Raw genomic sequence first — 17,198 nt, forward strand, 5'->3', positions numbered from 1 at the left:
GTCGTCTTGGAGAAAAATCGAGTTTGGTGCCAATGTCGGGTGGATTCAGATGTAAAATGATGGTAGTACTTGCGGTGGACATCACGGACATTTACTACTGTGAGATACTCGTCATAAAGCAAACAATGAATACAGCCCGCTATCTCAAGTTCCTTAAAAGACTCATGGACCGTTGATAGGACGGTTAAAAACATGAAGTCTGGTTGCTCAGTGAAACGCCAGACGTTATCGTCATGCCACAGTTTCTTTCAGGGTTGGTGTAATTTTACTGCTTTCCGTGCCAAAAAAAGGCTAACTAATAAGCAAGCATACCGCATTATCGATATACTTCGAGAAGCCATAGATAAAAAATGACATGTAAAAGCCCGAATAGTGGTGATATGGCTATCTAGAAATTAACAGGACACTGGGACAGTTGCGTAAAAATTAAAAGAGAGAAGTTCTAATATATGTCAATCATTATTTTAGCCTAAGTAGTTCAAAAGCTACTTATTTCCAAAAGTTTCGCTTGTAACAACTGAAACTTACTAAAGAAGTAGTTATAAAGCGGTTTGATAGTTTTTTTCAGCGCACTATCAGTTTTCAGACGGGCGATCTATTCTGGGATAACGTAATTACACATCTAACCTGCCCAGAGTGGAAAGAAATGAACTGATGAAACTTGCGTCCGTCGTAATTAGACTAAGTTCTTTACATTATAACGTTTAATCTTTCGAAGTATTTATTTTGACTGAGGTTTCCGTCTAACAAAGCATCGGAACATTTTAAGGACATGACAAAATATATGATAGATGGCGCTTGGTACTACTCAGTATCTAGTATTTATTTGAGGAAATTACAACCTGCAATTATTTTAGCTATGCAAAATTTCTGTCCAGCAAATATGTCATTAACATAGCGTTTAGTCGTGATTTTTCAATGCCCATTTATGCTTGTTGAATTTTCCGTACACCCCATCCAGATGGATCCAAAACATTTTTTGTGGCGGTAATTTTTAAAAACGAGGAAGTTCACAAAGAACAATACACGAGCGCATTAAGCATATTTGATATGGGACCCAAGAACACTGGTCACAGGCTTGCGATAATGGACATGCAAGCCATCTTGGCTAACCTTTTGTTACAAATTCAACTGGCGTCGGCCTTAGATACGCCATCGTAGCCGGTAAAGTTAAAACTCGGCTTACAGATAGCTGGCTGGAACGCTTCATTATTCGATTGGTACCTCGGACATTGAGTTTAGCTTAAGAATGGTAGAAGGCCACATTCTATTCCGAGTGAAATCTAATTTTGCTGGGGACTACGAACCATTTAAAATTTCTTCAGACTAACTTAACTAAGAACGACAACACATTCATGACACCCAAGTAGCAATGAAGTTAAGCCTAACTAGTAGGGGGACAAACATGGACGACCCCATGTGAATATATATATATATTCTAGCTGATTCGTCTGAATATCCTCCTTTATATAAGGTGAGTTTGTTTGTAGCGGCGATATACCACCATGGCCTTTCGCAATAAATAATAGTTGAAAACAATGGACACGGTATAGTCACAGAGACGTTAAACCTGTTAGGGTTCTGCTTAAGAATATTTAATTTTTAGGGAGTTTTCTCTTTTTGTTTTGTGTCATTACAATGTCTATCATATGCTCATAATGACAACAACCTTATCGTAAGTACGAGTATGCAGACGGCTGGAAGGATGCAGAACGTTTCGAGTTCTCGTTCTTCTTCTACAGAAGAACACCACACTACCAGGCGACGAAAACCTATGTAAGCGTATAACTGACGCCGAGGACAGCCATGGGTTCACCCTAAAGAAAACCTAAAAAACAAAAGACAATTCTAGAAGCAATCACCCAATTTTAGTGATGAGCATTTTAACATCTTTGTTTTCAATGGAAAAATTTTGGAATCTACGCAGCTCAGCGACCGCTTAGTGGAGTTGGAGACCTTTTAAGATGGCCAATCAAAGCAATGCTTAATTATGGCAAGATGAATGAAAGAGCTCCTTTGGAGTTGGTAGTTACATCGACACCCTTAGTTGAATTTGTTATATAGAAGTGTGCTTGTTGTGTACTCGAGGCTACTACTAACAAATTGCAGATGTTACGGGTGATTCTTATGGTACACACAAGGTTTAATCATGAAGCTGGGAAAATGCAGATTATCATTATAACAGTAACGAGCAAAGGGTAAGCATGCTTAGAGCCTTGGTCAGTTTAGTGTCTGGGTATACTATAGCAAAAAAGTTAACAGAAACAAGTTAGTTTGGAAACAAACCTGACTGGAGGATTGCCGAAGTTTCCAAAGCGAATTAATGCGTTTCGTTATTATTAACCTAGAATTGCAAAAATAATTGTTTACCTTTAACTCTTGTCGTTCTCCTAGCGCAATGTAGGCGCGCACCGGGCGTCTAAAAATACGGAATAAAAGAAGAGACTGAAACGTAACGATATACAAAGGGCTACAATAATACAGTGTATATTTAATAGGGGTGGAAAAAATTTACTAACAGTTTTTTGAAGAGACAACGTCAGCAGAATCTCCGCTCTCGACGTTTATTGCATATCTCGATTCGTATATAACCAGGACCGGCCTCATTGATAGAGCTCCTTTCGTTGTAGTAACGGGCACGTTGACCTCATATCTTGTACGAACAAAAACTTATAACATATGTTTAAATAAAATATAAATATTGTTATTTAGCAAACCGATTTAATATACAATGACAATGTCAACCGTTCTATTTCGGGCTACTTTCGTTGGAGCTTGAACCTGGTTATTCTGTTTTCTATCTAGATACTTGTAATGGGTGTTTATAAACAGATACGAGTCCAGTTTCGTTATTTACTACCCAAGTCGAATTTAAAAAATAGCTGAAAAACTTGCTGAAACTGAAAACCTCGCTTGAATTTGCTCAGCTGTCGAGTTACTATTTCGAGACATTTTACCAAGCGGGCTAGTGCAGTAAATTTCTCGCTAAATGACATAGAAAATATTTTGATATTACACACAATCAATACATCAAGCCATTAGGCGAACAGTATTTAACGCCATACGTAGATTTGACGTAAAATATTTGGACTACTTAAATTACCATTACTACTACTATCCGATGATGGGCAATGAAGAGGTACGACGGAGGGAAGATCGAATCAGCGTTTTTGCATCAAGTGTCTTCGCCCGTGTCATAACCAGTTTATGTGTACGTACATACATACATACGGACATTGCTAATCTCGTTCCTGTTGCTTGACAAATTTTTTCATGTGTGTAAAAGAGGTCTCATTTTATTATTCTTCTTTTCCATTTTCTGGCCCACATGTATCATGTATTATACATGTGGCAGGTGCGCAAATCCGTACCGCTTTTTGATCAGCCAAGATCTGATCCATGTCTAGATATGCAGGCATTCACAAAACCCTTCAATAGCAACATCTATTCCAAATAGTGATGCTTCTCAGCTTAGGGATAGGGCTGTTAACAATAAAAGCATAGAAAATAATTTATTTATTCAAGACGGGATTCTGTTGATCTTCTCCTGAGTGCAGAGTGAACGTGACAGAAGGTCCTTGATTATCAGATTATTAGCAACGGATAGATAAGCATAATAGCGCCGCCAATGCAGGCCAGACACGGACAGAAAATAGGCACAAGTAATAATTATAGTTGAACATGTTTTTGCCAAACTGTATTGTATATCATCGATCGAAAAATAGATATGCTCATATCGTGCCGCGAATAAACAATACAGACAAAAGCTTCATCGTGTTTAGTTAGATTGTACCGGAATACGATAATAACATGAGTTACGATCAATTACCTGCTGTCCATTGGTAGAATTTAACTGATTCTGGAAGAGGCTGTTTTGTCCATCTGTGGCTAACACAACGATTGTTCCAGATATGCCAACAAATACAAATACGAACGCCACGATAACCTTTTGCTGAAGTTCTGTCGTAGTTTCTGTAAACAAGTATTAAGTACGCGCTAGCGTGTCTTATCTTCGCGCTCAATGATGTTTTATAGAGAATGAGCTATCGTAGAGGAGAATGTAATGCTTTCAGGACAACAGTTGGCCAACAGAAGCTCAAAGTTGGGACGCAACCTAGGCTGTATTAGTTGGATTCATTACGTTTGCGTATAGCAGTACACGGTCTAGTTGAGACGACAAAATCGTGAGGATATGTTAAACTAATTAATACTATCGTAAGCGTCGAAAAGTGACAACTTAATTTGTGCAGTAATACGGTAAATCAACGTAGTCTAGATGCCAGAAACTTGCCGGCTACTTCTATCTTGGACGCCTGCATAACAATTTCGTTGTATTCGGCGATTTAGCCAACTTTAAATAACGTGATTCGTGACAACAGTAGGAAGCGAGCGAAGGTAGACGAAAACAGTGAAACGGTCCTAACGACAAGTGGGTCAAGTAGTATAGTCTAGAGCTTTGCACGCATACAGGGGCTCGCAATGATTGATAAGGCAATACAACTCAACGTAAACGAGATTCCCGCTCCAGAAAACGACAACGGATCTGTTATTACCCCTCGCCATCCGTGCGGTTTTTACTTTTATTTCTTTGCCTTTTTCGCTTCTTCTTTTTCTTCTGTTTCAATATCGTCGACGTCATTGTCCTCCGCTGCTAATGATGCTAGGACGGCGTCGCGTCTTCGTATCATCCGGATCCATTCGTTTGTACAGATGTCCGTTTGGCTAGATGGTGGACGCACGGAAAAAGACGAACAGTGACGGCATCGGTGCTGCTCTACCAGCGGCGTTACGACGACTGCGACCATCGGCCTCAGCATAACAAAATCAAATGACACCGTTTATGCGCCGTATTAGTGATTATTTTATGTCTTAGCAATTCGTCGTATCTGCATGCTTCTTGCGGCTATCGGTTTTGTTTATATATATATATAAATACAGAGAAATTCCATTGCTACTTTTGTGAAGGTGATTGGTCAGTTTATATTCTTATTTTGTATTTACAATCAGCTCACTGGAAGCCTTCATGTTTCATCTATTCATGTGCTTGCCCACGGTCTTGGTCCAATTTTGTCCACTAAAGAATCAAATGACCTTTTGCCACTCAGACTATCGCCACGACCCTCAGAACAAAGAAAGAAAAAAAAAAGCCATCCACCGCCTTTTGATTTTCGCCAACTAGCTGAAACAAATGGGAGATACAGGTCGGCCCTATCATAATCCTTCTGAAACGCACAATCTTCCTTGAGAATTAGCTGGTACTGGTCGGCGGCAGTGAAGTGCTCTAATAAGTGGCAGTGAGACATTGTACAGGATGTATGATATCATACGCTAATCGAATTACCATATGTTTCTACTACGTCTTCTTTTTGTTGATCTATTCATATATGAACGTTCTCCCGCATAGATCATGCGTAATCCGCTTGCTCAAGATATTCGCTCGCAGACGGTTGTAGGTCATAACTTATATACCTGTTTAGGATTTTATATCGTAACAGCAATAACAACAATAAGCATTTGACCATCGCTACACAGAGCGTGAAAACTTGTGCGCTTTAAAGTAAAAGCCAAAAATGGGTCTGATGGGTTCTGGCAATAAGAAGTGATAGTGCATGATTTGAAATGAATCCGTTGCTTTTTCAACACTACTAGATGCATCATGGAAGGTTCCAAAGGCTGAACTAAGCTAAGACGGTCGCGTACACATCCCTGATGCATTTATGTAGCCAGGGTTCGTGACTGAAGCTTTTTTGTTAGTTTCAGATAACGAATTGCCAGAGGTAGTTTATCGTATCTTATCGGAAGTGGACGTACCGGATCAGCTCGGGCGCCATCCCCCAGAGTTGTTATTGTAGTTACAGCAAAGTGCTCGAATGACTTTTTCAACCTATTTGTACAATGGGATAAAAATAAATCTTTTCTAACTAGGTGAAAGAATGTATTTAATGTATACCTCAAAGGTAACTTACTCGATATGTGCCAGCTGCTAATATGAAATGATCCTATGAAATGGAGGATGAGGAATTGTTTTGTGGGAACGCTTTCAGACAACAAACGATGTGCCCACACGGGAGTTCCGAATAGAATTCAAAATTAGGAGATAGGGGAAATCTATAAGCACAGAACTTTCCTCGTAACAACTCAGTGGGCAACATATTTGCCTGCTCATGCCAAGGTCACGTAGAGGTCTAAGTTCGAATTCGGGCATGGACGCACATTGCTTTGTGATGGTAGCCAGGCGTCCAATGTTGCGGCGGTGCCGAGCGGAAAGCTCGAAACATTTGGGCGGAATACATCTTATTGGACAATCGATAATCACATTGCCAAGAAAACGTATGAGATCATTTTGCAAAAGGCGATGCGGCGTCTCCAGCCGGAAAAATTGTATGTGCGGACTATTAATATTGTCATTATTTGATTTCGTCACTATAGATACGTCAGTAGTAATGGCTGTAATGGAGCCGCAGCAGGAACGGCGGCATATGCAATAATAGAAGGAGAGTTAGTAAAGTGGAAGTATACATAGCTAGTCAGGCTGTTGTTGGATGCGTCCAAGGCATGTTGTTGATTTAGCCCTTATTTGTCGTCGAGGGGGAACGGAAGACAACACGTGTGCTTGCTTTTGTGTAATCCTTAATCTAGGCCCTGCTGTTGTCTAGGTTGTTCTGATCGAATACTATCTATCTATTTCTATTTAACTTTACTAGAACTGTGCTTGCTACGGCAAAGGTCTAGTAGGGGCATCTGCGTGCCGGGAAACACTGCCCTACGAAACGCTGTATCTCTCATTTTTATGACAAAGTGTAGCGCACAGCAGATTAACGTTAACGGCATGACAAAGCTGCAATATGAAATACTTTGCCCGCTTAGCCGGTTTATGTTACAGTCTACGATTATCGTCACTTAGCTTTCTGAAATCTAGGGGACCCATTCTATATAACGCTCTACTTAACCTATTCTAAAATTCACGGCGGCGATAACAATCTGTGCATTTACTGCACGAAGTATATTCTCGTCTAATAGCAAAATACAACAGTTGGATGATCATTTATTAATGACGGGCGATCGTTGTTTATCGATGAACAGAATTCAACAGGAACTTTCGCTGCGAGCCATTTTGTCCATTTGTTATAGCTCAGTTTTTTCAACATTAAAATAGTCGCTTTGGCGAGGAACGTGCCTCGCAAGAATGGACAGTTTAAAGATGCGGAATTTGTTAATACTTTTGCGGAAAACGTAACGGAAGGACAGGACGGATTTTTATGAACAAGGAGAAGGCTCTTAATATAACCTGCTGTTTCATATGAATTGTGAACAAGCGTTAACGTTGTTTCAGTTGAAGACCTAAAGCGAAATACTTTCCAAACCTCTCGTTAATTAATAAAAGAATTCTTAGAGGGTAAAGCGTGAAGGGATGAAAGTATCAAATCTGTCGGATCGCTAACGTCACCAAGGTGTCAATTCAATTAATAAACATCGATTTTGAGATACTGATCGTTTTTGTCTGGCCTTTATAGTGACCTTTGCTAAGCGAACAGGCCCAATTTTCAGTTTAGGCTTTACTGTTTATGAAGCTCGCCATATTTGTTTTTTTCCTGTTATCATATTACCTGATTGGCAAATAGAAATGACCTGAAGCAATAGGCATTCGGACCCATCTCACCATCGAACTTAAAACGATTCCTTTTTTTCTTTTTCTCTGTGTATATATATTTGTTTAGGCGCACTCATTCGGAACAAGTACTGATACGATGAATGCTCAAGAGCTTCAAACAGTAAACACATGGGTTGAGAAGCAAAGCCGTTGAAGTGGCCACTCTTCTGTGATTAAGAACTTACAACACTGTCACAAAATCAAGTCTGACAAAACTGAAGACTTTAACAAGTGTCAGATTTTAGTACTCACAAATCAAAGCAGGTCCGCTATTATCTCGTTTGTACCATAGGTGCCCTATGGACAAATGTTCTGACCGAATAGACCAACGTAATCTTACTTACTTACACACTTCGATTTCAATTGTCTGCCTCGGTGAAACTGACGATAAGACATTCTCATGTGCTGTAACTGAGCTTATTACAAGTATTTCCCAATGGAAAGCTTAAGAGGGTGTCTGATATAAGGCACTTGGTTAAATACGCCAATTGTGAGCCCATGCGCGGTATATCAGCTACACAGTATAATATAGTCATAATAAGTTGAACGACCTTGCGTCGTATTATGAGATTAAGCACCGATAACGAAGTACGGCGTGCTGTTCATCTCAGCAATGATGGAGCCGCTGTACATAGTTTATCGCTAATCGTAAACGGGCGTTAAGTAAGAAAGGTCCATTTTAATCTCAACTTAAAGCATAATAGCTTATCGTGGTGAGCTGCATCGGCCAGTGGTAGTTATGTTGGATTATGCCTGTAATCTGCAATTTCCAAACGAAGCGTACGACAGTAGCGTTTTGACTCTTCATAAAGGGTTCTTTGCGATATGAATGGCTTGGAACATTTAGAAGTTTTATGATTAGTACAATTGTCTTCGAGGGCGAGTTGTTCAAGGCGCAAAAAGGGCAAACGAAATCGAAATATGGACCAGGCCAGGTGTAACCACGGTAGGATTCGTAGACTGGAAATATGCTTTTTCACAGTAGGATTACTTTGAACAGGTGCCGTAGTTCGTAGGTGTTACTAGGCGCTGACAAGAATATGGGTGCCAACATTGTAAACGATCTGTCTCCGACTTACCCAAGGCTTCTCTATCAAACAACATAATTAAGAGGTGGTTGATTTAGTAAACACCCACCTTTTTCCTGATCAGCTTTGAAACATAGACTTCCCATTTGGGTGCCAAGTGTTTGCATCGGTTAATTTATGACCATGCCAATGTAATACAGCATCCAGTTAACTGACATTGACATTAGTCAGCCCCATTCCCGTTAAAAAACGTAACGATATAAAAGGATACAGGAATTTCGGTCTTACATACACAGGTGAATTCTGTCCGCAATGGATACGCCGTTTCTGTGAAATACGTTGTACTGTGATGTCTAAATTTGAACTGAAATTAGGGAAAAAAAACCCAAAGCCCCCAAAAACGGCTAAGGCAACAAGAAACCCATTACATTTTCTTTGTAGATTGCAGTTATGCTAATTATTATTTGTTATTTTCAAAATGCAAAGTCGAAGAGGAGTTGGCACACGAGTAGTCTACGTAGAATGGCGTATTAATAATAGTAACAATGTTGTTTAGCTCTATATGATGTCTCTGAAGGATCAGGCCGCAAACGAGAGTAGCCCGTAGCAACATTCGACCATAACGAACTACTTCGTACAGGCTCTTTGTGGGCGGTTAACCTATGACCCGCTCGAAACGAGACAAGACGGGTCGTAAAGGGGCCACGAACGGGAGGGACGTATCTTAATTTTAAATAGATGGAACACGCCACTGATTATAAGCTAGGGCCCATAATCAGTGGGGTCAGAAAAGTCTTGTTCAAAGTAGATGGCCCTGAAAGGAATAAACGTATAATGATTCTAGTGAAAAATGACGCACAAAACTACTATAAAAAGCCACTTTCATTTTAAAGATAATTGCTATTCTAAGAGGATAAGAGGAGGAGCTATTTGTTGTCTTGTAATACCTATCACGCATTTGAACTAGAGTTCAAAAACAACTTTAAAAAAAAAATGTAAGTATTACTCAGATTCAACACTATGTTTCCGCTAAATTCATTTTGTACAGTAATTAATAATTAAGAAAATTTGACACATCAAGACGTAGCAGCACCTGGATCGATCGGACGGATCGAAGCATAACGTTGAATTGAAGCAATCTCTTGTTGATAAATGTCAGCGATATTAGCTCAGTTCAGAGTAGCTTTATTGCAGAAGAACAGGATTTGGTAGAATGAAAAAGCTATAAAAACTTTGTCGTCAGTAAAAAATTTCATCTATCGAGTGTAACGGAAAGGTAAGTTGCACGTTCAATGAAACTTTCGATCGCTGGGATTTTAATCTCGAAAAGGCACAGTTTACTTTGTTACACACGTCCGGTTGAGATTTTTTCGTATACATACCTGTGGCCGTTCTAGAAGACCACGCCGGTTTAAGAATCTCGGTCTGATTGTTGAAGTATTGGCTGCAGTAAAGACCAAGCAAACAGACTTCAATCTACAGCATCTGGAGATTGGTTCTGACCGAGTGAGTACTTCTAATCTACAACATAATCCTCATACGTAATTTATCCGAGGTTATTTGTAGCGCTCGACGCGCCACAAGCAATATATTAGTTAAACAAATAGTTTCGATCGCATTTTGACTTTTTTAACAAAAGGCTTGTGCTGCTAGGTGATCAACTAACTCTGAAAATCATATTTCCAGACGAAGTGAGTCCTCTAGATATTCCCCTTTTAAAAAATATCACTCAAGTCATCCCTGTTCTATAAACCATATTGAGGCTTTGTAACTCTCTGAGCTTCGTGACTGTATTGATTTGTGGCAACGTCTGCGATTAATTAGGTGTCTCGTTTTTCTAAATAAGCACACTTATTATGGACAACAGCATCCTTTGAAACATCACAGGAATTTTTGCGAGTTTTGCCGTCAATTAGGATCTAGTAACAGGTCAAAGGAACTGACCCTGCCGGAAGTAGGTAAGCCACACGAACGAAGCAAAGATGACAGGAAGCGGCAACGAAAGCCGCTTCTGTGTCATCTTTTCCCTATCCAGCAGGGGCTCTTCAGTAATAGCAATGTTAATGGGAGTACAAAACACTCGAATAGTGGTGATGGATGTAGGGCAAAGGGAGAGGGACAAGAAAGGGTAATACTATGTCTGTATTACAGCGTTCCATTCTCCACGGCGGTTCTATAGAGAAGGTAGCTCAAAAAAATTTAAAAGGGTTTCTTGAGCTACCTTTTCCTTGCCTTCTTTAATATCGCTTCGAGCTCAGATAACAGCACGCAAACCACTGCTAACTACGTGGCTGCATATAGATCTCCGCTCGGTACTATAATATATATATACATACATAAAGTATTGCGAAACGATCAGCCACTACCGTTATCCTAATAATTATCAATTGATAATTGTTAATAATTGAGACAGATGCTTAATAAGGATAATTAATAAATGCCTAAACGCATCACTAATGCAAAGGTCCCGGACCTTTTTTTTGTTACTCCATCTGTTAGTTTTTGTATTCTGACTCTGATATTTTTTTTTATCGTTCATTACTAGTCTGTATTTCTTCGTCGGTGTCAGTTGCTTTTCCAATTTATCGGCCGTCTACCGTATTAAGTAACAAAATCAATTCGATTTCGGTCGGACCGCTTCTGCCTCCTGATCTGTTCTCCTTTCGTTAGCGTTTTTCAACAACGCTACAAGCATCAGATAATTTGTTTATTGATAACATTTATTAAATCTTCCTGGTTCTTCGGTTCAGGGAATTCTTGTTGTGCATTGTGTATTCCTACTTTCCACCAGGCTGTTTTCGATTGTCTTATAGTTCAGATACGGTTAACTAAATAAAAGTACGAACACGCTTTGGGTAAACTTGCTTGGAAAGCTACCGTAATTTTACTCTCTGTATTCATCGTTACGTTTGATGAAAAAAATGAGCACAATGCGTTTGGCGTCTATAGTTAGTGATGCTATAATTTAGAGCCGAGGTCAATTATATACATTATCGTAATGATATTCTATAAAGAGGTTTTATTTATATGTAAATAGGCGGAGATTACGTCAAATAATATACTTGGGTTCTACTACTGAAGTATTGTACGGAACGGTCCTCTGCGTATGCGCCTTAGTTATCAATCATGGACCGATAGTAGACTGCTGGTAACAGAATACCTCTCCAAGTTTTTGTCTATTTTAGACTCCCGTAAACCTGAAACGTGTTTGCTAGTACGTCTCGATAATTCCGCAAATTTTTCATGGACCAGCTTGAGCGGCTATTAAATAGCGTCATCAGAATTTTATAATTTATATTCATTATAAAATAAATTTGGAATGGGTAATCTGCTTAGGCATTTTTCATTCGCCCATCGCTTCTTACTTTTGTGAATCTAAAGGGCTATTATTGTATTTTATAGAAAAGATGAGTAGCGGGGGGTTCCTTATTTTCCTTTTCGTTAAGCTATGTATACATTTTGACCCTATAAGGCGTAGCAAAAAGAGATTCTCAACTACTACCTATGATCAATAGACCAGTAAGTTGGCAACTCAGAAAAACTTTCTGCTTTTAAGTATCAGTAATTTGATTACCTTAAAATTGTCCAAAATGACGAAAAAGCCATCCATAGAACTACACTACAGTGGCAAAGCTAGAGACGATTGGCGAGTGAAGATACAGACAGAATAAACGCCGCCGACTGCAGCCAGTAATGTCACAATAGTACAACCGTACAGATAATTACGCTGCTGTCTGCATAAGCACTTCTAAATGGGCAACTGATTCAATGATCCTTTCAGAGGGGTGAGCCTATCGTGCGCGATGTGTGCAGAAATGTAATTGTTCGACACGTTGAGCTGTCGACAAACCGTTCAGACGGAAGGCGTATCATTGGCAATGTGAGTTCGTATTCTTGCCCGTGCGCAAATATATCAAGAACTTCAATACGAAAATTACAAACAACATCGGACTGGAGGAAATCGTTCTTTGTATTGACAAATATTCTAAGTTATAGATATACGCTTATGTCGTGTTGATCGCACACGAATCTTTCGGGGCACGTTAATGAGACTTGCTAATACATCATATATATATATATTTATGCTTTCAGACATAAGTACATATGCTATAAATGATACAGGCATTCGTGGGGTACGCGTTCGAGCTGACAATTACTGATCATGCATTTTCTTTGCCATAACGTTCGGCGATCGCTACGACTCATGCCGAGTTCACGCAGCATTCGCTCGTCCTGCGTGCAACTTTGTGCTTCGCAATTTAGAGTGCAATAGATTCAGCGGGCAACCGGCCATCGTTGCACGCCATTGCCAGAGTCCTTTATCGGCTTTAACGCCCTCGCCTCCTTTTCTACTGTCATTATAGGTCCCGAACGCCTTTGATGGAAGTTTTCACAGTCCAGATCTGGCGGTTTCGTGCGGCAGGTAGCCGATTGCTCCCCGTATGAGTCTCATGTAATCTCCTTTTTGGTTAAATCTAATTCTTTTACTTGTGCGTCGGCTACCACAACATCTAGATCCACCCCAGACAACAAGGCGTTCTCGTAGGACTACATAGAGATGCATAAAAGTGCTATGTATACGAGCAATGCTGATGCTTGTAGCGTTGCTTAACGACAGTACCAGACATACAGCTTAAAATACTTTGGTACTACTATATAAACAAGGATTCTACATGGGCGCATAATTACCTTCATAAGAGCAAGCAACTCGCATTATTATTACTGTCATCGGAAATATACGCTATCGGCAATATCGGGTCAGTGTGTGGCCATGTTACTGCTACGCAGTATCTAACAATATTATATTAAGAAACTTGGAATAACACCGAAAATGTACAACTTGTACGACACAAAAAAGGACCTTTTGTTCAAGTCACACAAAAGTAGTTATGCAGTAGTATTCATATCTAGCGATTGTAAAAGCTTTGATGTGATCGACAGGAGCGGCTGCCTTCGGAAACGCGTGTACGGTTAAATGATTTTATTTGACTTAAGTAGTTGCTTAAATTATATCATCGTTAGTTTAATATGCGTCTTCTACAAATGCGGGTCATCTTGTACACAAGAACCTACCGTTACGTTCGTTTTGGCTGATGTCGCAAATTCAGTACATATGTTAGATTTTTCCTAGATGTATATAGATGTAATTATATATGAGCAAATATGTCTTCCAATGTTTACCGCTCGGTTCATATACGTTGTCATTTGTCCATGGTGTCTGCCAGTTCCTTGCAGGCCGCCCATCTCTTGACAGCTTCATCGAGTCACAGGGCCGTGGGAACACACGCCGAGACTACTTCGCGTTATGCTTTCTGCATGGCTGTGCCTAACGAAACGATGACGCACACAGTAAGGGAACCAGTTTAATAAGACAAACGCGTAACGGTAGCCTCCTTCTCTCGCCCATTCAATTAAAGCCGCAATAGCAGAAGACAGCAAAATAACAGTTGCACAGTAAAACATACTGTCACCAAAATAACCCCCAACTGCTCTTGTTTTCGTTGTCCCCACCTGACCCCACTAAGGCACACAAGAGCTATTTGCTTGCTTCTAATTAGATTCTCTATATCAACTAGGGCTCTAGTAACTCCTGCTAAATGGTGGAAATGCCCTTTTTGTTAAATGACAAAGATTATTAAAATTAGAGACTTTTCCTTATAATTTAGGGAACATTTGAATAATATCGAATAGTACTTACTCTTAGTTGTACAACCGTTCACTTTGTAACTATTAAATCTTATCAGGTGAGTGCGCATCCTACACTATCTTATTCATTGTTCATTTGCGGCTACTCCCATAGTTTCGCTTACTTACTGTGTCGCCTTAACGCGTGATTTATACAGGATGGCGTACGTAATGATAAAGTGCTTCATGTGTGATAAAATAGAGAACGTTTTTATTAGACTATCAACGGAAATATCTCCAATAAAATCCACGGCCCTGTTCAATAAAGTATATTTATAATCGCCTTCTATGTCGGCTGAGGGGCTGCTGGATGTGCAAGATATCCAGATAGAATACAGCTTGTTCAAAAAAAAAATAGAAAAAAAAAATAAAACAGAAAAAAAAATGCATTACGAGCCCAACAGAAGGCACTAAGGACTACGTCTGAATAAAATTTGTGTTCAAATCAAAGATGTATACGGTCCTGCGATATGAACCATTATTGAAGTAGCTTTATTATTACGCTATTGTGTTGATTTTTATTATCCTAGTACGAGCATCACATCACACTAGCCATTAATGTTGTACAACGATTTCGCCGTTTCACGCCATTCCCATCAAAGTACTTAAATATTAGCGATATTAGCGACTCTAGTTCTGCTGTTAATTTATATTATTAGGTCTTCAAAAGGAATCATCACTATTACCCTCCACTACGGCTCCACACTTTTCGACCAAAAGCACAAGGTAAGAGGAACCTTTTGCAATTCCTGCCAATTAAAGTTTCTTTATTAATTCAATTTTACCTATATGTATATATTATGTACATTAGCCCAAATGGCGATCTAACAGGAACTTCTCTCTAATCACTTCTCGCTATAATCACTATTCTTTCGGCTCTTATGAGTACAAAAGAACCCCGCGCTTTTTAAAAAAAAAATAAGCTTTTTTTTTTCGCTTGTCCTTACTTGTTATCAATCTTTAGTATACTGTTCGCCCTTTCTGCGTTACCATCGTGCTGTTTTCGTGCATTCTCTGCTATGCACTTCGTCGAAGCCAGAACGCTACTAATGCAGTTTGGAAATAACGCTATGGCCGAAAAGGCTGTTTAAGAATGGTTTAGCAAATTTGAAAACAGTATCTAGGGCTGGAGAATACTTCCGCTTTGGCTGACCGTTTGATTTGAAGACGGCTGTCTAAAGGCACTCTTGAAGGAAGCCGGCCGTTAACCGGCCTAGGTTTTTTGGGCGTATACAGGGACTTGGGACTAGTGTACTCCACAGGCCTTCTTTGTTGTTCCATGTTAAAGCTTGTTTGAGGCGTAGTCGTGTTTTAGTAGAATAATAAAAAGTGCTACAATCCATGGTATTCAAGGGTAAACGTAAGCCAAGTGGTCCTTAAGCTTACTGGCTATCGTGTGAAAGAGCCTTTACACAAATCGCAGTTTGTATACAGTTTTTCTTCAGTGATGCTTAGGCTGCATTCTATAAAGCTTTTCGAAATGCTACACTCCTTATTGGGTTGCGAAGCTTAAGCTGCAGACGTTAGGATTGGTCGTAAATAATAACCTAAAGCCACTATTGATCGTAGTAGTAGTCATGGGCACATTACCGACGAGATCAAGAACGACTAGAAGCCGACATGGTAGTCAGAAAGCACTGACGACCCTTAGGAGATCAGTTGATGAACTCGAACCTTAGGTGAACATGCGAAAAGCTGCCGCAATGGACCCCCCCCCCCTGGGGCCTTCTTAGCAGCGAGAAATTCTTTTAGACACGCAAGCACGGTAATTGGATAATTTCCTTTACTTACCAGAGTATGCGTTTGACAACAAGTGGGGATTGTCCAAAATACGGAAGCGTCTGCTAGCAATTGCAACGACAGGAGTTCAGTGAAGTTTTCATCAACATCCTTTTTGAATCGGAAGTTTCATCGCACGCGTCCTACGGGCTGTTATTAATATCCGAATATCTGCCAGTTAGTCGAAAACCAGCGTATCTTAGGCGAATTCCAGGTCTCCAAGTCTCAGCCAGAAATGGACTCATCTGTTTATCCTCTAAAACACGGCTACGTATTGGGGGGCCGAAGTAACGGTTCTATTGTTACAAGTGATGATAAAATGGCTCATATAGACCTGGACTTCTAACGAACATGTGGTACAATCGTCAATTCTGCTCAGGAAAAAATAAAGGAACCAATTTACACGTCATGACTTGACACATAGTGCGTGAATTTAGTATAATGTAATGTATCAGAAGCCCAATTGCGGTGCTCTGTGCTGCCTCTTCCCTAAAAGCGCTGACGAGCTTGCAAATGGCCGCCGACATTGACGGTTTAATATGGCTTGCTTTCGCGTAAGTTGCTATTGTTATCGAATGTACATAGAACGTTTTGTGCAGAATGTTCTTGGGGGAGATGTTACATCCGAAACACTATATACCTTCCATCAGGCAACAAACGATATTAATTTAGCTTTGAGTGTTTTACGATATGGCCAATCTATTGGATGCCTGCATTAGATGCCATCGCGCATTTGCACTACGAATACCTATGCAAGAACACGCATGCATCGGTCGTCGAGTTGGCATTTTATTTACTTCCTTCTATTGTATTCCTTCAGTGTTACGTTGGTCAGCATCATTATCAGGGTGGTCATTATTTATATTATAATCTTTTTTAATTAGATATATTATTATTACTATTACTGCTTGCTCTGTGGAGCGTGCGGGGTGACCCCAGACTAGCTATCTACACGGAATACCAATATACAGTGTACAGCAGCAGTGTACATTAAATTAATCGTCATCACAAGGTACAGCAGGACAAAGTATGAAGAACAACAGGAAAGCTGGACA

At 39.9% G+C, this 17,198-nt stretch overlaps 1 protein-coding gene across 4 annotated transcripts; it reads right to left on the bottom strand.

The window, feature by feature from the left end:
- Nucleotides 1-358: 358 nt before the first annotated feature.
- On the bottom strand, nucleotides 359-17,132 carry LOC147759037 (uncharacterized). Of its 4 annotated transcripts, XR_015321445.1 has the most exons (6): nucleotides 16,156-17,132; nucleotides 4,554-14,005; nucleotides 3,830-3,972; nucleotides 2,520-2,669; nucleotides 2,287-2,344; nucleotides 359-1,828 (listed from the first exon to the last, which is right to left on the bottom strand). XR_015321445.1 is itself a non-coding variant. In XM_086980482.1 (4 exons), exons 2-4 carry the CDS (start codon nucleotides 4,637-4,639, stop codon nucleotides 2,604-2,606), a joined length of 270 nt encoding a protein of 89 aa, XP_086836608.1. In that variant the 5' UTR covers nucleotides 4,640-14,005; nucleotides 16,156-17,132; the 3' UTR covers nucleotides 2,549-2,603. The 4 variants fall into 4 exon arrangements, 3 of the variants coding, with proteins under 3 accessions (XP_086836608.1, XP_086836614.1, XP_086836611.1); XM_086980482.1 differs by lacking the exons at nucleotides 359-1,828; nucleotides 2,287-2,344 and having other exon boundaries at nucleotides 2,549-2,669; nucleotides 4,579-14,005; XM_086980488.1 differs by lacking the exons at nucleotides 359-1,828; nucleotides 2,287-2,344 and having other exon boundaries at nucleotides 2,549-3,483; nucleotides 4,579-14,005.
- Nucleotides 17,133-17,198: the final 66 nt, after the last annotated feature.

The sequence above is a fragment of the Varroa destructor genome, unplaced genomic scaffold, assembly GCF_002443255.2.
Source record: "Varroa destructor unplaced genomic scaffold, Vdes_3.0 BEIS01000001.1, whole genome shotgun sequence".
Classification (NCBI taxonomy): Eukaryota; Metazoa; Arthropoda; class Arachnida; order Mesostigmata; family Varroidae; genus Varroa; species Varroa destructor.

Bases quoted from the DNA above. Each gene is read 5' to 3' on its own strand.
- LOC147759037 (XM_086980482.1), bottom strand. From the start codon at position 4,639: ATGACGTCGACGATATTGAAACAGAAGAAAAAGAAGAAGCGAAAAAGG. The intron at 3,973-4,578 runs GTAAAAACCGCA...ACTTGTTTACAG, and splicing joins AAAAAGGCAAAGAAATAAAA to AAACTACGACAGAACTTCAG. The intron at 2,670-3,829 runs GTAATTGATCGT...ATATGTTATAAG, and splicing joins ATTCTACCAATGGACAGCAG to TTTTTGTTCGTACAAGATAT.